The sequence below is a fragment of the Cynocephalus volans genome, chromosome 4, assembly GCF_027409185.1.
Source record: "Cynocephalus volans isolate mCynVol1 chromosome 4, mCynVol1.pri, whole genome shotgun sequence".
Taxonomy (NCBI): Eukaryota; Metazoa; Chordata; class Mammalia; order Dermoptera; family Cynocephalidae; genus Cynocephalus; species Cynocephalus volans.
The window spans coordinates 78,741,171-78,766,656 of NC_084463.1; the positions used below are offsets into that span (position 1 = coordinate 78,741,171).

The window sequence follows — 25,486 nt, forward strand, 5'->3', positions numbered from 1 at the left end:
GAAGGTGATTCACTCAGATAGAAAAGAAAACCGCTAAACCAGAGGTTTTGTCTTATGTCTTTCCCTCCCTCCAACTCGATTCATTGTAAAAATATACCTTAGACATCTATCCCCTACCCACCTTCCAAGCCTCAGGTAACTGTTTTTTTTTTTTTTTTTTTTTGCAAAACAAGCCTCACAATAAATGATGCATAAAGTTCTTTGAGATCCCTGGATGCAAAGTGCTACATGAGTGCAGTATTCTTTAAAGCTAAACTTAAATTTTGGCTTAGAGAAAGCCTAACCACTAACCCGATGGAGGGAACGTTTTAGTCCTCCTCCCCCTTTCCCAAGAGATCAGGAAATGTGTAGCTCAGTCTTAGACCTCTAGCGAGCTCTAGCTCCCAGCTATTTTTCTCACTCTCCTCACCATTTCTGCAGGGACCTATGGGAGGGCGTGGCTTGCCTTGGAGTTGGACTGGTCTTCCAGGATCATTTGCATAAGACAGACCCTCTTTTTCTTATTGGCGGAGCCGAGCAAACTGTATTCCCTCCTACTCCACTTCCTAACTAACCCGCCATCTCCTTTCAGTTCGGAGCCTCGGAGATAAACTTAACTTGCCCGGAGATTCAAGGCAACCTCGGTCCTTGCGATTGGTCGACGCGTTTCCCTAGCCGGCTCTAGGAGCTTATTGGCTAGCGCCCTGAGGGCGTGGCCGGAGCAATCGGATTGGCAGGAGGGGGCGGTACCCGACAGTGGAGGTGGTGAAGGTGGTGGGGCGGCGGGGGCGGGGCCGCACTGAGGCGCTGCGGCGGCGGCGGCGGCGACGGCGGTAGCGGTGGCGGCTGCTCGTCCTAGCCTGGCGGGGGCGGGGGTCTGGAGAATGGGGGCGGGTGGAACAACGGGCCGGTGAGGAGCAGCCGCCGCCGTCTCCGCCGTCGCTTGGGCAGCCGCCGCGGTGGGTCGCCTCGGGCAGCGCCGCTCGCTCGCAGGCCGTCGCCTCCCGTCCCGACATCCCGTCCGGAGGAGGTAGAGGCTGAAGCGCGGCTGGCGGCGGGGAACGGTCCGGCCCCGCAGCGGCGCGGCCGGCGGCAGTGACAGCCCGGCCCCGGCCCGCCGCCCGCCTTCGCCCTCCCCCTCGCTCTCGGCGCCTGCAGCCACGATGAACCGGGGCGGCAGCAGCCCGTCGGCCGCCGCTAACTACCTGCTCTGTACCAACTGCCGGAAAGTGCTGCGGAAGGTACGGGCTCGGCCTGGGGTCCGGCCCGAGAGGGGCGCTTCCTGCCGGCCGGGCGCGGGCTGTTCGGCCCCGGGCGCACACGGGGGAGAGGCTCAAAGGGAACCCCGGACACCGTCCCTACGCGGAGACCGAGGAAGGGGGCGTGGGTTGAGGGTGGAAGGTTGGGGCTGCTATTGCATTTTATCTCCGCCAAGTCAGAGGCTAGTCTCGAGGGGGTGGGATTTTCTGTATTTATTTAGGTACCTATGGTCTGTTTTCCGGCTCGCCTTCCTCCCTACCTTGCTACTTCGGTCTGCTCCTCTGGCGGAGGGAAGGAGGGAGGGACCCGTTCGATCCTCCTCCCTGTGCAGTTTAGCTGTTGATGGAGGTCGGTATGAAATCAGAGCAGCCTGGACTGGTCTCGAGGAACCTGGCTCTCTCTTTGCTGTGGCTAACTCTTGCGGGTGTTGTTTTTGTTTATTCGGTTGCTTCTGCCTTGTGCGCCTTGCCCAGCACCCTCTTTTCCCATTCTTTTGATGGTCGTCCTGTGTCTGTAGTTCAGTCATGAAAGAAACTAGTAAAGCATCAGGAACTTTATGCCCATGGGAAATGCTATTCGACCTTACAATTCCTCAGGCTGGGGTTGGGGGAGGAGAAGGTGGACGTGGGTTATCCCTCCTTAGCACCCCCCCACCCCTGTGCTGATTCAGAAAAATCAGACGCACTATCAGCTTGTTACTTTCCAGAGTGATTGATAGAAAGTTTACTTCTGTATTGTTTAGCTTACTTGGCATAATCGCTTGGGGGAGGGGGGAAAGGAGGGGTGGAACGGGATGAAAAAATGTCTCTCTAGACCGGGAACAGTTTTAAATCAGATTTTAACAGCCACTCCTGAGTAATATTATAATCAGTTTATTCTACTTTAAACTCTATTTTTACATTTCATTAAGAGGAAACATTAGGCGAAGTGCTTCTGTTTGTCCAGTGTACAAATGAATTAAAATTGCTGAGCTGTGCAGATGCATCGGGACTGAAAGGCTGAGGTGAATATGGTACTGTTTTTAGTCAATTTCTCTAAATACACTTCACTTTGAAATTGTTCTTCATATATTAAAGAAGGAGAGAAAGAGCACGTAAGTAAGCAAGCTCAAATATTTGCGCTCTTTGTCCAAAAACTGTTTTTCTTCCTCTGTGGGTCAGGCCAAGTGCCAATCAAAGTTGTTTTTCAAGCCTCTTTTCCCTGCAGTAGGGCTGCTCCTTTTTTTTTTCTTTTTTCATTTTATTTTATTTGAGAGCGTGAGGAAAGCAAAGGGATTGCAGATTTGAAATTAATTGAATGGTTAAATATGCCTTAAACTGTGCTTATCGGATATGTTTCTCTTGAAACAGATTTTTATTAAATGTGCTTGTTAAGTATGCGCAGTTATTTTTTTTCCATAAACTCGGGGATCGAATTACAGTTGATACTTGCTCAGCTCATTGTAGGGCAGCTTGTGAGAAATGTAATGGATCAGGAGTGCAGATCAGCTTAGTTGAATGTTAACTCTTTCACCGCAGAGCCAGATGTCATCTGAACTTAGCTTTAAAAAAAAAAAAAAAATCCTAACTTTAAAAGTGATAAATTATGTCTTTGACATGAAAATAACGTGTGTTTGACACAAGTTTGATTTAACTCAATCCTGGTTAAATGACAGCAAGTTTTTTTTTTTTTTTTTTTTTTTTTTTAATTGAGTAAGGGAAAAAAATCTATATTGACTTCAATACTTTTTTTTTTTTTTAATGGCTCTGGCAATTTGTTAGGATAATAAAACATTTGGAGGTGATATTAGGCTTCAATATCTATTTTATTTTTCTTTTGAGAAAACTATGGTTAGGGATCCATGACACTTTGCTAGTATTTGACACATCTTTACATCTTCCTCTTAGCTTTTAAGAAACTATTTCTATTTACCTAGAAAGAACATCCTCATTTCTAACCATTATTAAAAGAAAGAAGTATGTGGAAAATGGGTATTCACATTTTCATATTTTATAATCACTATGCACATCTTTGCCAATATTCCAGTTTTTAGTAACTCCAAGGTATTTAATATTGATTCATGCAGTAGCATGGAATACTTTAGAAGGAAATAGGATTGTTTGAGCCAGTTATGACATGACTTGGCAACATTTGTAGCTTTTTAAGAGTGCTATTTTCAAGTGCTCTTAAATCAGTGTCTAACATTTTAAATTCTTCACCATTCTAAAAATAGCATGTAAGAGTTTATTTCTGATAAAGACATGTTTTTCTTTTTGATAGAAAGAGTATAAGTAAAATTCATCTATAACTCTCAAAATGCAATTATTTGAATTTATGTTGTGTTTTCCACTTAATAAAGTGTTCAGTAATAACCAAATGAGTCATAGCACTTTGAATTTCAGTTCACGTAGTTTATAATGGAAGAATGAAACTCATGTGCATCCAGTTTGAATTGCTCTCTGCTGTTATAATCCTCACTAATGATGGGGGAAGGGTAACCTTTATATGTGGGAGAAAGCTTTTATTCTCTCTGTAAGTGGCTTAATTTGTTGCAGTGTTGTTGAATTTTGAGGGAATTCCAAAAAGAATTGAATTCACCTTCAAATGAATTTTGTTTAACCCAATTTAGTTTAACCCAATATCTGAATATTGAACCGTATACTGTATGAGAATCACCTTTATTCTTAGAAGTGCCTTAATAATTTTGGCTCAGTGTCTTCCAAAAGAAAGAGACTTAAAACATCGAATGTACCTAATTTGGTAACTTTAGGTCAGTAAAAGGAATGGAGAGGTAACCATATAAAGAAAAGAATGAAAAACAAAACTATCCTTAAATACATAACTCCTACTAAGTCTAACCTGTTCTGTTGCCAATGAGGCAGTTCAGTAAAGTTTTTAATAAAAGAGGAAATGCTTCTATTTACTTCATAAAGTTGATGAGTTTTTAAGTTTAATAGATTTTGCTCGAAGAAATTCCATTGACACCTAGGTGAACATGATCCTTTAATTTCAGAAGTGGAGTGCCAAACTGCTTTGAGGAAGGTAGGTAATTGTCAGTCCACTCATCTTCCGGTGAATAAAAGCTGGCATATACAATGGACTTTGAGGAGTGAGCAGTTAATACTATTTAAGTGACTAGAACTCTACACTTTAAGTTAGAGGACCTAACATTTAAAAATTCTTAATATGTTTAGGTAGTTCTAGTGATACATCTTTGTGTGTTTATTGCACTTTTCATTCTACTTATATAATCACATATTTTGACAACTTTTTGATAGTTTTATAAGCAAAGATACTACTAGATTAAAATAGAAAATATTAAACCTCATTTTTCTTGTCAAAATAGTCAGATAATAGCAAGTTTATATTGTTCAGCCAATAGAATGTATTCACTTTGACTATGGACTTGTAATTATATTCTGTTTTGGTTAATCAGGTTTCTTGTGTTATATATTTTTGATCATCAAAGGCAGTTTTTTACTTGATTATCTTAAATAACCTAAGCAGAGATCAAGCAGTGAATTTATGATAGCAAACCTTTATGCAGTGGTTTTCAAAACGCTTTCTATGGATCCCTGAGAAATGCTTAAGGTTTTGAACATGCTTGAGTTGGATTCAATTTTTAAGTATGTTTTAAATTATTTTCAAGTTGTAATTTAAAAATACAGCTACACAAAAATGTATTAGACATAATTTTAATACATTGAAGTCTACTGCAATTATCTTTTGTTACAAGATTCTTGTGCAGGCCTTGAATTATAACTGATCTACTATCTTTGTTCATATATTTGAATTTTTTTGTTACCATGTCACTGATGAGAAAGATTTTCATTGATAATGAAGGGATTGGCCCTTTTAAAAAGAATTCCTTTCTCTACATATCTACTCATGTTAAATACTTACTTGTAAGAATGCAAACATTATTATCAGTAATTGTTACTTTATAACTAAAATACTTATTAAAATTTTTGCTTTGTATATTTATATGCTTCATAGCTCAGGTTCAATATAAGATTTAATTTGTAAAAGGGGTTCTGCCACTTCTCCCAACTACCCATCATCAAATAAATAAAAAACGTAACTACTAATGTAGATGTGCTTACAGTTAGGCCTTTGACAAGTCTTTTAATTTGGAGCAAGTTACTTAACTTCTTTGAAGCTTAGTTTTTTCTATAAAATGTAGATAATTTCTACCTGCTTTATAGGTCGTTACATAGCTCAAGAAAGATAGTGTTAAAGTATTTTGTAAACCATGAAGTACAACTGTAAATATAAGGAAGAAAAGGATAAGCATATATATTTTACCTTTTTCCAGAATACCATAATTCTTGTGTGTTATGAGAATTTGTACATGCTGAATAATTTGGTTAATATTCACTTTTCTGTCCTGTTTATTGCCTGTAAACAAGAGATAAAGATTATACTTTTAGTTAGAATGATCTTTTTGCATATTTTTTTATTTCCATAATTCTATTTGTATTCTCCGTCCCCGGTCCCCCTCACTTAAATGGTAATCCAGTGCCTTGCTTTTGGATTTTAAAATAAATAAAATTGCCTATTTGACATTTCAGCAGATAAAGGAAATGGGTATTTGGTTTGAGAAGATGAAGAGTTAAGGATGATTGTGCTTAATAAAGGTGGGGGTAAATCTAGGGTAAAGCAAAGAATTTTTAATTATTTTAGGAGAAGAGTTATGGAAGTAAAAGTCTGTTAATCTTTTCTCTCCATTTCTTTCTTTCTTTTTTTTTTTTCTTTATACTTTTCATTTTCTCCTTTTGAAGGGATTGGGTCATAATAACATAAGTTTATATTAACTTTCACAATTTTTAGAGCGCTGTCCAATGATCTTGATTCTCTCAAACTAAGAAGATTTAAGTGGGATGGTCTCTGTCGTACACCTAATAAGTTTATTTAATTCTTAATACTGCCTCTTTAATAAACTGTGTTCTCATTGTCCCCTGCAGTATTGAGGCTGCCAGGGAATATCCCTGCTCCCAGCTTCAGTGTCTCTGGAATGCCCACAGATACCTGAAATTCTTCAGGTAACATTGGTTAAGTTTGAAAGTTAGCCACTGTTTGATATATTATTATAGATCAGTTAGTAGAGTAGGAGAGGAGTAACCTGGCTACTTTTATTCTCTCTCTAATTGTTATTTAGTTAATTTTGTAGTAAGATAAAGTATCAAATAAGATAAAGTTCTCAAAGTATTGTCCTTCGACCTCTGTGGGTATCGAAGACCATTTCAGAGGGCCGGGGAGGTCAAAACTATGTTCATAATTATACTAAGACTTTATTTGCCTTTATCACTACATGAAAAAACAGTGGGGGTAAAACTGTGCTGGCCCCTTAGTATAAATCAAGGTAGCGACACCAAGCAGGGATTACTGTATTATTCATCACCACACGTTCAACAGTGTAGGGTGGGGGGGGGAATGCCGATTTCACTTAATTTTGTCCTTGAAGAAGCAGTAAAAGTTTAAATTCTGTTAAATATTAGTCCTGGAGTGCCCATCTTTTTAATGTCCTGTGTGACAAAATGGGAAGTGTATAAAGCACTCGTACTGCATGGCAGTTTGTTTTCAAGGGGAAAATGTATGCAGTTGTTTTAGTTACAGGCTGAACTAGCCACTTTTTTCATGTAACTCCATTTTTACTTGAAAGAGCACCTGTCAGACAAACTTTGGTAACTTAGACTTGGATATTTGATAAACATTTTCTTAAAAATGAGTAATGCAACCCTGAAAACTCAAGGAAAACTAACTGACAATATTTGTTGCCAGTGACAAAACCCAACCTTTCAAGAAAAAATTAGAATTTTGAAAAATGTGTATTTGCTACCATTAGCCTGAAAGCTTCCCAGTCCTTAAAGGCCACCCCTTGAGATGTAGGATGATATTAATGGATGTGATGTTTTGTTACCCAATTATAAAACTTGTCAACATTTGGAAGATCTGCTGTAAATCATTGAGCCAATATTTTCTAAATGACCAATGCATAAAGACATTGCTACTCAGGACCTTTCTTTCCTTTTCAGCCAAGAACCAACCAATTACAGCATAATGGACATAATCTTTGGATTTCACCATTCTATTTATCACTGGCAATGAATATTGTCAGTAGTTTTTCTTGAATTTTCAAGATCGCTTAACTCATTTTTAAGAAACTGTTTATCAAAATTATGCATGGGTAAAAGATCCGTTCAAAATGCAAGATAGAAAATGGATTTTAATGTAACTTACAAAGTTAAGTTCATGGATATGGTTTCAGATTCCACATTGCAACTAACGTTTAGGAAACTAAATTTGTAGAGTTTTGGTGTGGTATCAAAATATAATATTCAGGATTATCTCCTTTTCCCAACTACATATCTGTCAGGACAGATTTTCCTCACTTAATTTAATCAACATATATCACAACAGACAATGCAGAAAATTCAGGTGTTTTGTGTCAAATAGACATTAAAGAGATTTGCAAAAATGTAAATGTCACTTTTCTCACTTTTTGGGGGAAATATTTTCATAAACATGTGACATGTTATCATGTAATGGATTTTTATTATTATTTTAAGTGAATTAAACATACAAACTTTTCAGTTTTAATTTCTAATACAGTATATATTGACACTTATAACCCACACATAAACAAAACTTTTTTGGAGTCTTCAATAATTTTTAAGAGTGTGAAGGGGTCAAGACTAAAACATTAAAGAACTGCTGAGCCAGAGTTACTGATGGCACTGTATGGTACATATAAATGTAATTCTGTGGGGAAAATAAAAAGCTAATACCACTGACAGAGAATGTGGATAAGGCCAATCCAGTCACTTCTATTCTGTGTGTGGGTGACTTGCAGATGCTGCCTAGCACCTTTTCAGTGATATCCTAGAAGAAGATCTTCCTGCAATTTTCATGAGCATCTCTTTACCTGGTAAAAGCCAGGGAGAGGGGAGAAAAAAACAAAGCTATTTGGAGCTAACATTCTTCTTAGTTCTGTGCAGCAAATGAAGGAAGGTCAGATCCAAAGATTATGTCCACTGTGCTGTAATTGATTGGTTCTTGACTAAAAAGGAAAGAAAGACCCTGAGTGGCAAGGTTAGCCTTTTTGGCTTGAAAGCTGGGACGCATCAGAGAAGCAGCAGCAGATGAAGGGACAAGAATCAGAGAAGAAAGAGAAATATCAGTGTAGTGTACTGATGACAAGCATTGTTACAACAAAGAAAAATAAAACTGCCACTGTGGACAGGAGATAAAGACAGCTGTGAATATGAGAGTTCTTAGAAATACTGCAGTCCTCAAAGATATAGGGGACTATTCATTGTGTGTGTATGTGTATAGCAGGGTGGGGTGGGGGTGGGGGGCATACTGTACACGAAATCTGTGGCAGCCAACAACTATCTGCAATTCAATGTGGTCTTGAAGGCATGGGCATAAGGATCTATTTACTCTGTCTGATTAGATCTGGTGAGACTTACAAATGACTACCAATATCTAATCTGTCCCTTAGACATCACTGAAATGTGAGTGAGGATTGGGGGAGGAAGTAGAATTCACTAAATATAGTAAATACATTACGAAGCCAAAACATTTAGTCCTGTGTTCCATAATTGTTACCTGAAACCTATATATAGGTGTGATGTAAACTATTTAAAAATATATGTCCTGTACAGTCAAAATCTATAGTTAACATGCATAATTCCTATATCACTTTCAAAAATTTTCTTCAAAACTGGTGGCATTTCCCAAAAGCCTTTCCAAATTGTCTAACTCTCTTTCCCTCTACCCTCTGGACTGCCATGCTGTACAGTTATACTGCATTTATTGGTCTTAACATATTGAATTATAATTAACAATTTATATATATCTTTGTCCTATTAGTTTGCCTCTTATTTGGGATCTAGCTAATGGAAAGTTTATTTTTAACAAAATGGGATTTTACTTTAAAGACATATAAATACTGGCAATGTATTTATATTGGATGCAATATATAACTAATAAAATGAAAACTTTTCTCATTTTCAAAAATATGTCTGAAATGTTTGTTTTTTACAGTCCTATTTTGTTGTCTTTATAGGGAACACTTTCAGAAGTGCAAAGCAAAGATTATTTGAGAAAATAAATTCCACTGATGTCTGTTTATTATTATTTTTGTTTTTGTTTTTGTTTTTGAACATTTTAAAACCATGAGAATGTTTCAGTTAAATATCATACCACTTTATGAAGGGAGTTCTGATAGGGAGCAAGAATGTTTGTCTGCCCAGAGTAAAGACACCCAGAAAGAGAACGCCAGTCTTAGCTGCTGGTCCTTCTCAGAAATGTAAAGTGGCCATCGCTTTGATATGGACACATGCCCCACCTCTTGTAATCTGCTACTGTTATATAAGAGATGAATGTTTTAGAGTAGTTAAGGGCACACCTTCATATTTCCAAGATTCTCTGTAAACAACCTCAAAATTCCAGTTTGACTATAGAATTGTGGCTAAGGCTTTCCATCGCCACCTCTCCCCCCTGACCCCGGCCCTTTACTTTGAAAGTCTCCCAAGCCAGCTGTGATCCCCTTGGCCAGCAGGCACTCCCTTGGTAACTGTGAAACAGGATTGTTGATAGGCCAGGACTACCACATAACTAGCCTTTACTTTTTAGATCCACCCAGAAGTGAGTCATTCATTGGTCTGTGGGCCAGGATATTGGATGCCCTCCGAGGGTCGCATGAATATTGTGGGGTATTTTATCCCTATTTAGAACTCATTGCATTTTGCTGCTGAGAGCTTCTGATAAGGTATGACAGGCATTTTACCTTATGCTTCATAAAAAATGTATTGAAAATATATATGAGTAAGTATGACCTATTATAGAAATGGTTTAGTTAGGTCCACATTATTTCTTGCACCAGAGACGACTTCTTAACAAGTATAAAATATATATTTGAGTAAGACTTATTTTCTCTTCATTCTTTGCTAATCAATAGCTATTTGTAATGGAGGGGTGTGTCATTATTTCTATTTTTTTAAATTTTTTACATGCTAAGATGTTGCAGAGCAGTTAGGAGGGGGTGAGGGGAAGGGGGATAGAGTGGGAGGAGGATGAATGAGGGAGGGGGCATGGTTGAGGCTGTGGCACCTTCCTCATTCCAACAGGGGAGTCCAGGGGGCTTCTGTTGTGTGTGGGGGGCAACGTGGTTAGGGCCCTCGCCTCCCCCCACCGTGGAAGCCAGGACACTTCTGGGCAGCTTGGTCATTACCAGGCTGGATGTGGACATTGGGGTGATTATTTCTAGATACATATTTTACTTTTCATCCTTTTTACAGTAAAGATAGAACTGGTCAATTGAAGAAATGAAATTTATCTTACAAATTATAGATATATATATGCGGAATATTTAGAAAAATCAAACTTACCTCATGGGTAACTAAAGTTGGATTTTGTGGAAGATCATTGTAATTGTCTGAGACTATGACTGTTAGTTTCAAAACACATTTTATAATAATAACAATAAGAGCTTCTATTGAATACTGCCCATGTGCCATAGCCTATGCTAAGTATTTAAGCTGTACATATGTTAGCACATTTAAGCATCACAATTAACCGATGAGGAATCATTACTTACATTATATGGATGAAGAAACTGGGTCTCAGAGGGCTTCAGAAACTTCCTAAAGGTCATTGTAATTGGAAGACTCAGGATTTGAAACTAGGTGGAACTCCAAAGCCTGGCTCATTATACAGGAATAAACACTGCATTGCCTTACATCCTGCCTGTTTTTTCTTTATGGAAAAGACTTGTAAAATGCAAAAGTAATGAAACTTAATAGGACCTGATTATTCAAGAGATTAATAAGAGTGATTTCAAATTCATTTATTCTACTACTTTATTTTTACATTAGAAATGCAAAAAAAAGTGCTTTATAAGATTAAATCAGTTGAGAAACAATTGAAGTTCTTATTGAACAGTTTTAATCTATCTAATTAGCTCTTTTATCTATGTAAATCCCCAATCATGTGACCATTCTTTCCTCATCTCAGGATATTTTTCCTCCTAACTTCCCAGCATACTTTACCCTCCTCCTTCTGCCAACCAGTCATTCATTAGTTCAATAACATTGAATCATTTAATACTATTGTAGTATCTGTGACAAAAGATAGTGTCTAGAAACATTTAAATGTTGTGTCTCTTGAATATGACCTCTAAAAATAGTCTCACTTTCTGGTAAATTTTTTGCAGTAAAAATGAGTTATTTGTGAAGATAAGAAATAACATGCATGCTCATTTCCACCATTAATTTTGGCTTTCTGTGTTAAGGCCAAAATGTTGGTGAAAGGAAGCAAAGAAATCCTGGGACTGGTATCCTTCCCCTGGCCTTTCCCTACCTATATTCCCCATAATACTACATCTACAGAAGGGTTGCAAGTCTTACAAAGGGTTTATGTTTTGAGGATAGGGATTTATGAGGAGATGTGGTTCTGCGTGAATTAGAACTCTGAGATTTTTCCATAGAAACAGTGTTAATACTGCAGATACATTCAGTAGGCATTTACTGAGTAGCTTGGAAACTAGCCACTAGGCGTAACATTGTTCCAGAGGAAAATATATACTGAAATCTAAGTAAATGCTTCACTGAAAACTGTCCTTCCTAAGCAGTTTATTCAACACTGAAAATTAGGGTAATGATTTTGGCAAAAATATTTTTCTTAATATGTTCACTCCCAGGATGAGTTTGTCAATTAATTATTGTGTCTAATAGGAAAAAACTGTTAAAACAGTTAATGCAGTTATTCAGGTAGGAGTCGAAATGGAGAAAGATATACAAACTGGGTGATAAGCAGGGTGTGGAACAACTGAGGCCCAGTGTTAGCTGGCTTATCCTTGTTCACTCTGACTAAGGCTCTGGCCCCAACATGGTGCATTTTAAGCTGGGTGACATATTTTTTATTACTCATTGTTGTCTTTAAGGTAAAATAAATGAAAAAAATCAATTTTAACTCCCCACAAAGTTCCCTTTTTATATGAAATTAGGAATTTAACATGTATATCCTATTTTTTTTGGTATAGGAAAACAAATCAGTCCAGCAAATATACTCCACTAGAAAAAGAATGAAAACAAAACAAAAGATACCTAAGTTAAAGTAACATACCTTAGCATTAAATGCCATGTAATCTTCAAATTCTTTTTTTTAACCATCAAAACTTTTTTGTGTATTACTTGAAGTAGCGATGTTCAGCTGGGATGTGGAATACCTATTTGTGTTGTAGTTGTATTGTTTTAATGGAGTATGGCTTACATAGCTAATAATCTCATGAGATACTAATTTTTATGTTGTATAGCTGTTAAAACTACAAGCTCTAGGTTCTAATATTCTTTAGGCAAAATGCATTGTTTAACACCCAAAATTAGCATTAACTAGTAAGTATTCTTTTGATTATACAAGAGGCCTTTTTAGTATTTGGCACTCTTAAAACTAAGGGAAAATACATGGTTAGGTAAATAAAAGTATAGAAAAAATTTCCATTTTATGCTCATCAGGATTCTATGTCAGATGCCTAGTACCTTTTACTGGCTAAGGCTCTGGCCCAGCATGGTGCATTTTAAGCTGGGTATCATATTATTTGTTACTCACTGTTGAGTAATAAAAATTCTTAGGCAAAAAATGTTAAGGTTACTAACATTTATAAATCACTCAATACTATATGAATATCTTCCATTCATTTATTTATTCGTTCACAAACATTTAGTGCTTCTACCTATAAGACACTGAATGAACATAGAATGACAATATCAGGGTTTTTACCTAAGTGGTGTGATGATTGCAACATATTTCTCACAGAGATCTTCAGTTATTCCCCTAACTTAACAGATAGTATAGAACAGGGTTTGGCAAATTTTCTGTAATGGGCTAGATAATAAATATTTTAGATTTATAGGCCATACATACAAGCATAGTAGTTTTTCTATAGTAAGTAATTATAAAGTGTTGAACTAATTGTCTTATTTTGTTAAAGTCCTAATTCTCCACCTGCTTTTGTCAACTAATGTTAATAAAGTGGCACTAAAGAAATGTGTCATGTAATAAGTGAACTATACACATACTCCAGAGTTGACAAGGGTATACCTGACACAGGAGTATGTGAGTGTGGTGTTGGGGAGTGTTGTGAGTGGAAGGTAATTCAGTAGAAACAAGTCTCTCTTCTGATAAGCAGAAGTGATTGCTCTCAGTAATTTAAAAATGGAAAATCAAGTTATTCAGAATATTTTTTATGGGGATAATCTTTAAAAGTTGCACATTGAGCATTTAATCAGTGAGTATAACATGGCACCTGTATTAGTCTGTTTTCTGTTGCTTATAACAGAATACCTGAAACTGGTTAATTTATAAATAGAATTTATTTTTTACAGTTTTGGAAGCTGAGAAGTCCAAGATTCAGGGAACACATCTGGTGAGGGCCTTCATCTTGGTGGGAACTCTACAGAGTCTTGTGACAACCAGGGTATCACATGGTGAGAATGGCAAGAGTGCTTTCATGTGCTGTTCTTATAAAGCCACTAGTCTACACTCATGATAACCCATTAAACCTTTAATCCATTACTCCATGAATAGAGTAATCCATTCATCAGGGCATAGTCCTAACTATCCAATCACCTCTTAAAGACCTCACCTTTTAAATACCATTATCGGACAGATTTTCCATCCTCTTAACACTGTTAAATGGGAATCAAGTTTCCAACACATGAACTTTGGGGGGACACGTTCAATCCATAGCGACAGCATTTATCCAAGTTGCACATTTGTAAAAGCATCAGTATATTGATGTTTTCTATGGTTGAGCTCTACTGATACCCAGAGCAATGACACAGCCAGTGCAACCTGCAAGATTCAAGCCCTATTCAGTCAGTCAGAATTTCCATTCAAATGAAGATTGACAGTTATGCATTTTAATAATGTATACTTCAAATTAGCTCTGGTAGGGAGGCTTTTGACCAGTTCTTGTGATTGTATATTATGATTACATATGGGAGAATTAAATGCATATAACCCATATACAAATATGGATGATCTTTCTCATTCTCTTATCTTGTGAAGTAATCACTAATCTAATGTACCTTGTTTAAAAAAAAAAAATCCATGATGTATAAGCAGCCATTAATGGAAAACATTTTATTTTTAATTGGTGTTAAACTTTTAAAGGTAAGTATATGATATCTATGTGTTTTTATCTTGCTTCCTTTACTGATTATTTACTAACAACCATATGTTTTTATCTTACTTCCATACTTATTAGGTCTTTATTAGAACTATTGCAGAGAACATATTTGTCCTGGAATATGGAAAGAATTGACAATTAATGAGTACCTCAGTAACTATTTAACTTCAGATATAGGCACAATTGGATTTTTTAAAATACTGAGTAAGTAACTAGGATGTTGCCATCAATGAGCTGCAGAGTGTTCCCTCTTTCATTTTACGGTGCTATTAAAATTTGTACTGATTATGGCATGTACATTTAGTAATTTTGCATCTAATAACCACTGTGTTACCATTCAGAAAAAGCACTCTGATGTCATAAAAATGAAGTAATTTGGCCTCTAGAATAACTAACTTGTCTGTCACTTTTTCAGTGACAAGTATACATTATATAACCATAAAATTGGAGAGGAATGCATTATTATTATAAAAGGTCATTTTCTTTTATTCTACCTTGATAGTCATTTTAATGCATTTTAGTGTTTGTGGATAATTAACTATTTGATAGAAGCTATAGAGCACTTGAAAACTAAAATGTAATGTGCTATTATAGATCATCATTTTAAGATAAAGGATTTCTAAAATGAAGATGTGTGTCAATGGAAAAGCTATATTTGGCTCACAGAAATTTGATACTTTTCTGGAATACATGTAATGCATAATTGGTTTATGGTTATTTCTAAGAAAGATTTACATTAAAATACTAAGTTCCTCTTCACTGTTTTGTAGTAGATATTTGTTTTTCAAGGCCAGTTGAATTCACAGGAGATAAGTCATTTACTACTTACTGGTCAGGAGTTTATTTTCCTGAATGTCATTGTAATTCACATCAGTTATCCAACCACAGGATAACAATTTTTAGGAATTAATTGGTCTTTATTGAATTAATATTCTTTCCAAATTGCTATGATTGACTGTCCTTACTACTCCCCTCCCCCAAGACTGAAGCTATTGTTTATTTAAAATGGTTAATTTGGGGAAAGATTGAAGTATTTATTAACAGGGTTATGAAGTTTGGTTCTGGATCCAGCAGCGTCAGCATCATCTGGGAGTTTGTTAGATTCTTGGGCCCCCATCCCAGACTTGCTGAATCAGAAATTTTAACAATACTTCCAGGTTATCTCTAGGAATTGATTATTAGCCAAATGTTTCTTCAAATGGGAATTGTTTATGTTCATTTCATATTCAACATGGATTATCAATTGTTTGAAAAATATGGTAAAAAGAGGAAATTGTTTCAAATTAATCTAAAATCCTAGTCTTCATGGATGACAGTGGCAGTACCAGTTCTAGAATCAGGAAAATTCCTTTTGCCTGTTTTAAAAATGTAGCTGTAGACTTGAGATCTTCCAGTACAATATACTCTCCCCTTAAGAAAAATGTCTCATTTTATTGTTGTGAGGTTCTGAACTTTAGCGTAAGGAAAAAGGAGAATTGAGTTTTGGAAGCTTGTTTACAGCTGAAATCAAGTGAAAATATCTCTTCAGTTTGCTTGCTTCCATAAAAATAAGTGTTTTAGCACTAACATTGGTAGACTTTGGTGGGTCTTTCCATCTTAGATTATTTTTATTTCAAGGAAGATTGATGTCTTAAGTTTTCATGGAGAAAAGAAAATTGTTTCTTAAATCAAAGGAGAAATAACATTTGTCCTAAAGACAGATTTAGGATTGAGACATTGTATTTTTTTAATTGTTTTTGAGTCTATTAGACAAGATTAAATATGTATATAAATTATGGATATTCTTTTTCACCTATGGTAGTTTACTCTTCAGTTACAAATGTAGTGTCAGAAAGTCACATCAGGAAGCTGGCAAATTAAAACAAAGGCATGTTTCTTCTACATGGACCCTAGATAAATAGAAAATTGTTCTTTGAAAAGCAAAGATCTTTTCAGTTACTTGCAGTTCTGTTGGATAGTAACTTTAAGTAATTTTATTTTGTTCTTTGGTTGCACCTCATTTTGAGGTAATGGATGTTTTCCACATACTGGCTCTAATATAGTACTAATTTAACCTGTATTGATCTTACTCAGGAAAAACAATGAGCTGTATTAAATTGTCCCCCACCCTACTTCCAAATTCCCGTATGTATTGGCTGCCCCAGAAACTAAACTAGGGAAAATGATGCTTTTCAATTGACCATTTTTCTATCCTTCCTCTGTGAGGAAAGGACTAATATAGTACCTTAAATAGAACTGTCTCCATGGCAATGGACAGTCAGCTTTTGACTCTGAGTCTCATATAAAAGGAAATTTTAAAAAGCATTTTCATGGTCTAAAATAGCAGTATGGCAAGAGTAAGGTATGAGAATATTTCCTGTCTGTTATTGCATGACTGATTAAGCTAGCAGAACATATCTTTTTTTACATAACACTTTTTATCTGAGTTTTTCGAAATGCTATACAATTCTTTCTCTTAATGATTGGTAAGTATTGGTTGATAGAAAAGTTGAGAAGCTCAGATATAAGATTAGAATTGCGGTCCATGCCTGAGAAAAAAGAGCTGCCTAGCTCTGGTTGTAATCTTATTCTCATAAAGGATAAAAACACTGACTAACTTATGGGTCATTTCTTGAATGTATTTAAACAGAATTATCTCTGGAACACTGGAAGCAGTGACAAGATTAAAGATAAAATCTTAACAAATTATGCCATTTTTCCCCCTAACTAATTTCTACAATTTGGGGTCTACAGATATCACTTACCTTACTTAAAAGCCACCTCCCTTGTTTCCTCTTGCATCCACACCCACTCAAGAGGCAGAGGCCTTTGATTCTAGCTGCTGGGCCACCTGGCCTTCAGTAACAGTCAGTGAGGATGCTGTACATTAGAGGCTAGAACATAAGACAACATTATTATTTGTAATCTTTTTTTGTCCTTTTCCTTTCTATAGTTGTTTCCTCTTTGACTAAATCATATCTCAATATAGGATTAGTTTCCAGTTTAGTCAACCCTCATCTTTAAAGCGTCATCACTAGATGCTTAATACTTAGAGATTACTGTTAAAGAGAGAACTGGTTAAACAAATTATGCAACATAAGTACAGTGAAATACTGGGCAACTCTTAGTGTATAGATCTATGTATAGAAGACAACAGATGTCCATACTAAGTTATTGAGTGGAAAAGGCTGTTTTTTTCTTTTTTTAATAAAGTATATGAAGCTTCTCATTCTTGTTTTTAAAAAGATAAATACAGAAGGATGAACTCCAAAAATAACAGTATTAATTTCTGGGTGGTAGGATTACAGAAGATTATTTTTTACCATCTGCTTCTTTTTGGTTGTTCTTAACAATAAACGTGTTTTATAAAAATTTAAAAAGCTATCACTTTTGAAATAATAGAATGTGTAATTTAAGTGGATGATAGTGCAGAGAGCAAATTCAAATGAGATGTAAATTAAAGATGCATTGATATAAAAACAAATGCTCAAAGGTTTAATAGATATCCCTAGTAGCTGTGGTAAATTGCCAAGGGAATAATAATGTGTGTGTAGGTGGCTAATGAGAACTCAGATGTGTAGACACAGATATATACAATATGGAAATACACATTTTTTTTGATGTATCAGTCATTCCAGGATTTCCCTTTAGGAACCAGATGTACTTACTGATACTTTATGAGAATATTGATTTTGAATTCCACAGATAGCTACAATTGTATTGCTGTATTTTTACACTGTATGGTAGACATAATAAGACTTATTGTACAAGGTACTTTAAAAAGTTCGTGGAAAGATTTGTATTATCTTTTAATTCTATTTTTCTATGAACTTTTTGAAGTACCCTTGTATATGTTTCAGGAACTTATCAAATAAGTAACTTGAACATTATATGTTAATCTAGAAATGTTATCTATTAGGACCTGAAAATAGAAAAAGATGGTTATTATATAAAATAATTTAATTTTGCAGTTATTCAATTAATATGTACATTCTAGGATTTTTGAAGAATAAAAAGGTGTACAGAATCTGACCTAGGTTTTAGAGAGTTTACTGTATGGTTGGAGAGAAAGATATTTTCTAAATAATTATAAAAAGAGGTAAAAATGGAAAACATATGTTCTTTTGACTTTTTATAGATATTCATAGATTATTTATCTTTAACAATTGTGAAGGCATGTATAAAATTTCCATCATCCTATACATTACTGTGGAAAAGAAGGGTAGTTAAATATTAAATACTTGTTTTTATTTTCAAGGCAGAGGGATGTGGTTCTGATGAATTTCTCAATTTTTAACGATTTTTTAAGCCTAAATTTTTATTCTTGACAATGAAAAATATGTTATTACACATTATATTATATCATAATTATATTATAACATTATAGAGTATCTATAACCTGTTATTTTATAAATGAGTATTTCTTAAGTGGCTTTTTTCCCCCAATTTTATTTTACATTTTTAATGATCTCTGTCATTTTTTGTGCAAGACATTGAATTAAGGGCCTCAATTAATAGTTTTCTAAACCCAATCTATTCTATAAATCTTTAACTTGCTCGGCAGTATTTAAACATTTTGATTAGCTACGTTGTACTTTATGATTGTGTAATTCTAATTATAACAAATACTTATATCGTAGGTAGTATCACACTGTTTTAACAGCTTTACAGGTGTTTACTCATGTAATATTCTCACTGTCTGTTTTAGTAATCTCCTGTTCTCCCCACTGGCGATGGAGGGATTCTCAACATTGGGTCAAGGGGGTGGCCAACACTGGACAGATGAGATTGACAGCAGTTTATTAGTCACGTATACTCACAGTGCAGGGCAAGAGAACACTTGCATACCATGCAAAGCCACATGGAAGTTGCACTCAGGAACAGAGTGAACAATTTGGGACAGTGGAAGGCAGGCTTTGTAGTATCAGTAGGGTGAGGTGCCCCCTGCTTTGTATAGGGCTATGATCTGTTTGAATAATTGCATGGGCTGGCAGTAAGCTGAACCCAGCTACTCAGTAATAAGCAGGAATTGAATCTGGTCTATTTGATAAGGAAGATTATTTGGCCAGGGGACCTTATCTGCATAAACAGAGTGGGGGGGGGGGACTTGCAGTTAGACCATTTCAGGTCCTCCTTATTTACCAGATATCAAGGCAACATAAAATATTGAGCTTTAATTTAGGGCTTATACCACACTATCATATGAGGTAAGTACTTTTATTGTCCTTATTTCATAGATGTGGATATCAGGCACACAAGGTAACTTGCTTAAAACTATGACAACCACTCCTCCAACTATTTTCTTCTATGTTTGCTTTCCTTCAACCCAGACAGAAATTGTTGATATCCAGAAATAAAAGGAAAGCATATGGAAATTCAAAATCCATTTCTATCTCATAAGTAGAAATGAACCGCTTTAGTATTTTTATTATTAATTGCCAGCGTTTTCATTCAGGAGCCCTGATGAATCTATTTCCTTTCTATTTATACATCTGCAGACTCTAATACAGGTGAATACATTTACATTATATATAGTCTTTATCAAGAAAGATGAGAGATTCAGGTTTCCTTTTCTAAGAGCCTATAAAAAAGTAAACATTAAGATAATTTGGATTTTATTCTAGTATGGAGAGCATGGTCTGCTGGTCTTCATTTCTAAAGACCAGTATTTCTGTGAGTAACTTAGCTATGTTTCTTATAAATATGTAAAGTACCTTTTGGTTAATAGAAATTTTAGTGGTTTACTTGATTACGACTTTGGAGTTTGCATACTTGATCTGTCATTATTGTTTTAAAAAACATACTTTTTCTGTACACCAGAAAGTAATTAATGATAATCTGGGATATACTTTTTTGTTTTTTGTGTTTTCTTTTCACTGTAATGATATCAGATCATCTCATCATTTCTCTTGGTAAAATTGGATTTTTTTTCTGTAAATTTGGTTATTAAATAATGCAAATCTAATTATAAGCTACCCAAACTAACTCTGCTTTTGTTTTTCTTTTTTCTTTTTTTTTTGGTATGGCAAATCTTTGTTATAAGGAAGACAAGTGTTTATTTATACAGTATTATTTATACTGAACTATATGTCAAAAATAAAAGTGGATTTTCCAAGTTTGGGTTTTTCTCATTCTCTTCACCTTACCTGTAACCTTTGTCAAATTAACTTTTTTTTCTTTTTCTTTTTTTCTTAATAAAAACAATTACAGAGTCTGGAATCTAGCATACTGGAATAATAAATTTTTTTAGTCTTCTTTTCTGTCTTAAGAACTGTGCTTAAGTGACGTAGTGGCAGAATGCAAAATGCTGTCCTATTGTGACATGCAAATTTGTTCCAATTGATGTCTTAGGGAGAAATTTAAGCATAACAGTCAATTTTGTTTGCTTATGGATAGGTTTGTCCATGAGAAACATGTAAATTCAGAAAACTGCACTCAGCTTATCTGAGCTTTGTAGGAATACCCCAAACCTAAACACATACCTCAAAATATCTACCTTAGTTCACCAGTGTGTTATGAGCTCCTGTCCATCCACATCTGGTGTTACAATTTTCCGTCTGATTTCAGATCATCTTCCTTGCATGGCTTTATAATTCACAAGCAGTAGCCCTTCCAACAGCCAATTCCATAAGCAACTTTCAAGTCTTTTTCAAAGTAAAGTACCATATATGATGTAATATTTAAGTATATCTTAACCGCTTAACCTGCATAGAACTATGGTACCATTTTTTATTAGGTTCCTTTTTTAAAAAAAATGTATGATATAATCAATAAAAATAATAATAAATTAATTAAATGTATGATGGATATAGTTTTCCTTAGTGTTGTGTCCTTAACCTCATTTTTCCCATTAAGCCCTGTAGTTTTTATTGCATGATTTTTCATAGTGCAGAGATTTTTTTTTTTAGTGGCACATATGTTGTGTTATAAGCAGAATTGCTGTGATTGGAAAGGTTATCTTTATTTTTTTAGTTAACTTGGGATTTTATTTTATTGTAATAGTATGATTAATTTAGTAAGTGTATTAATTATAGTTGTGATAAATTGGGTATAAAAATTTAGTATTTTTCTTTCTTTTTTAAAAAAATTATTAGATCATTATAGGTCACCGATGTTTTTGAAGTATATCGCCTGAGAATACTTATTGAAAACTGTCATGAACTTGTCACCTAAATTCATAATTAAAAGCACTATTGATTATTGTGAAGTCATTAAAATTTATGTTTGGGGGGAAATTGTGGAGAAAAAGAATTATAAAATTGTGTAAAATTATGATCTCTAGTAATTTTTTATTTTTGCACGTACATATGTGAATATATGCTTAGAAAAACTTTTTGGAAGGCTTGAAACCACCATCTTCACAATGGTGAGATTATGAAGGATTTTTATGGTTTATCTGTACTATATTTTCCACCTTGGGAGAAATGTTATTTTTATAATCAGGACAAAAAAAACCCCAAAACTACAGATAGAGAGGAAAAGTGCACATAAGTGGGTGTTGGGGAGGATATAGTAGTAACAATAACTTGATTTATTTCTCAATGAATCTCAGAAAAACATAACCTAGAATGGAGGGAAATTAGTAAATCTTGCCAGAAATGTTTCTATCTATAATTCAATATAGGACTACTTTTCATTTTGTGCTCACTATGTTCTTGACACAGTATAGTGTTTTTTCTTTTTTTTTTTCCATACCTTATCTCGTTTAATTCTCATAACAATCTTATGAAGTTGAGATACCATCCCTACATGATGAAAGAATAAATTGACTGAAGAGATTAAATATTTACTGCTGGTTGGATACTGCACTACTTCCATTATAACATGTTATTTTTCTTTTTCCTCACAAAAATGTCTGTTTTTGAAACATTTACATTGTTTTTTAAAAATCTGTAATAAAAACTTTACCATTTTATCTTCTAAATTAGATAAAGTACATATTTCCTGGACAAAAAAATGTCTGCCTTTGTGGAAAAAGTCCTCATTGCCTTATGACCTTGTAGGATATTGCCACTCAAGACTTATGAATCTTTATTTCATGTTTTACCACTTAGAAATAAATGTTACGTCAATGCTTATTAATGAGATTAAGGTGGAGCCTCTGTTACTTTTTGCACTCTTATTTGATACTTTCATGTTTTTTTCCTAAGAAATCAAATAATAACATTAATAAAACACAAATGAATTTTGTATTTATATGGGTTATTTGAAATGCAGAAGTGTGTTGGAATGTTAAACGTATTTAAAAACATCTGCCAACTAAATTCTGCTGATAACTCATCATATATGTCTATCCAAACCGTTGTTAAAAAATAATTTTAAACACTTTATGGATAAGAGCGACTTTACTTTGGTAAGGTCACTTCTGCTCTTGATCTTAAAATAAATCTACATTTGATTATTCTTTAAATACTGTAAAAACTGTCATTGGACTAGTTTTATTGATTTCGAAATGTGCTTTGTCATGTGGAACCTAATTCTCAGTTCTTATTACCACTCATGTAATTGTGCTGGAAAAACTCAAAGTTGTTTCCGCTGTAATATACTCATCTCAGAGAAATGATATTTTGGGGTGCAACTAGGAAATCCAGAATTTTTTGCTTTAGAAAGTAAGGTTAGCCTGTGAAGGGCTAACAAAAAAAACTCAAGGGGAGGATCTGCAGCTTCAGCCTTTGCCCATTTGGCTTCTTCTTTTTGGAACCAAGCTACCATATTTGGGGAGCAAAAGCAGCCCATGTGAAGGAGAAGCAAGGCACTCCAGCCAACAGCCAGCACCAGCAGCCAGCCATTTGAGTGCGGCATCTCAACCTACCAGCCAACCCATATGCTCTGATAGTTAGAAACGTGTTTGGCAAACTGATGATCATATAGCTCTTCTTTTAGAAGAGAAAAATGTATTTTTAGGAAATTGCATTCTAGGAAAAGAACAGCTATATTTGAAGGCCTGTATGATTATATGAACTCCATAAAAAAAAAGTTGTGGAAAGTTAAAATTCACTAATATATAAAGGCCCAGTAATTCTTAAATCTGTAGCTAAAATTATGTGATACGTGTTTTAATAGAAATATCTGAGGACAAATCAATACATTATTTTATGATGTCTTTGAAAAATCATTTATAGTACTAGATTATAAAGATTATTAGTCTTATAAATATTGTTTAAAGACTACTGTCGTATATCTATGTATAATTTCTCCAACTAGGTTGTAAGCCCCTTTAGGGAGTTTTATTATATTTTGTAAGTTCTTAAAAGAGCTATTACATAAGTTGCTTAAAAATGAAGAATTCAGTGAGTACATACTGATTGGGTGGTTGATTTATTGTTGAAAGTGTGTGTTTTAATTTAGAATGCCTAGTAGAGTGCTCTGGTTCCTATTAGATGTCCTTTTAATGCTTAAAAATTAGTAATGCTTAGATCATGTGAATGATCTTATTTATTTTGAGTTAACAAAAATCTTTGGATTATACTAAAACTGAAGTCTGAAGTATAGGCTAAGGATTTCAGATCCTATTATCCTTTGTTAAAATAAGTTAAGTTAGTTAAAGTAGAATGTTAAAGAATAGAAAAGTGCCTGAATAGCATCTGCATGCAAAGCTAATCTGGAAAATGGAAGGAGATATCAGGAGAATATCTTTAACTTGTATTATAAATACCAAAACTTTATTGTAATAATTGCCATTTATTTAAATGCCTATTACGTCAGGTACTTTGCTAGGCACCTTTAGAAAAATATCATGAAAAATTTCAAGCAACAGAAAAGCAGAAAGAATACTGTAATAAATCATCGTAAAACCATCCCCTAATCAAAATTGGCAAGATTTTGCTACTCTTCGTAATCCCGTGGTGGTGGTGTTGTTGCTGAGCTAATTTAATCTCAAAACTCATTTCTTTTTATTCCTGCATACTTTATTTAGTATGTATTTTTAAAATATAAGGACACATTCTGATGTACTACAATGCCAGTATCATACCTAGCAAAATTAGCAATAATCGCTTGATATCATTTGATACCCCCATCTTATTTAATTTCCCCCTGTTTAGTGTGTTGTTAGAGTTGACTTTTTCTGAGTTGGGCCTATCATTACATTTGGTAGTTATGTCTTTTAAGTCCCTTAGAGTATCCTTCTTTTTACCCCCATGCCTTTAACTCTGAAGACATTGGGTCAATTGTCTTATTTTCACAATTTCATAATTTTTCTATTCTTCCTCATGTTATCATTAAACTTGTTTCTCTAACCCTAGTATTTCCTGTTAGTTTGAAGTTAGGGCTAAAGGCTCAATTACAATTAGGTTAAAGTTAGTTTTGGTATATAGACATTTTCCTCTTCCTTTTTAATGGCTGTACTGATGGCATAGATTCCTAGAAGTGTTTTCTGAGTCAAAGGGTAAATGCTTATGTAATTTTGTTAGACATTTCCAAATTCCATCCATGACAGCTGTTTGATTTTGCATTCCAGAACAATTTTTGAGAGTGCCTGTACCTCTACAGCCTTGTCAATAAATATACTGTCTAACTTGGATTTTTGCCAACCTGATACATGAAATATAGTATTTGCTTTTCTCCTTTTATGAGTAATTTTTTCTATTAATTGCCTATTTGTCCATTTTTAGATTGGGGGTTGAGTTTTTTCTCTCTTGATTCTTTATAGAATTGGGTATTAGCCATTGTCTGTGTTAAGTTGCAAATATTTGCTTATAGTGTTTTTTATACCATGTGAAAGGTTATTAAAATTGTGTGTATGTATAATTATCAGTTTTTTTGATCACTTTTGGATTTTGAGTCATAATTATGAAGTTTCCATTGGTTTGTGAGTGTATTCATGTGCCAGCATGACTCTTAATTATAGAAATATTTTCATGTGTTTTACTATATGGAGGACTAGCCCCCCACCCCCACCCCACCATGTTGCTCTTTTTACAGGTTTTTCTTGGTCATTCATATTTGTTTAATTGATTGAAAATTTATTTTACAAGTAAAAAATGAGCACTTTCATAGAAGGTCTATGACCTTTTGTAGTAAAGAAAAAAACAAAAAATATTCATTATTCTTAAGAGTTTCTTTAAATCTAGCAATCTTTTTGCAAGTGACTGA

The 25,486-nt window shown here is 34.7% G+C and overlaps 1 protein-coding gene across 1 annotated transcript in view; it reads left to right on the forward strand.

The window, feature by feature from the left end:
* Nucleotides 1-904: 904 nt before the first annotated feature.
* Nucleotides 905-25,486, forward strand: part of SESN3 (sestrin 3) — a 60,949-nt gene continuing 36,367 nt past the window's right edge. The window contains exon 1 of the mRNA XM_063093675.1: nt 905-1,220. Coding sequence (XP_062949745.1) covers nt 1,143-1,220 — 78 coding nt within the window. The 5' untranslated portion in view covers nt 905-1,142. The remainder of the gene's footprint in view (nt 1,221-25,486) is intronic.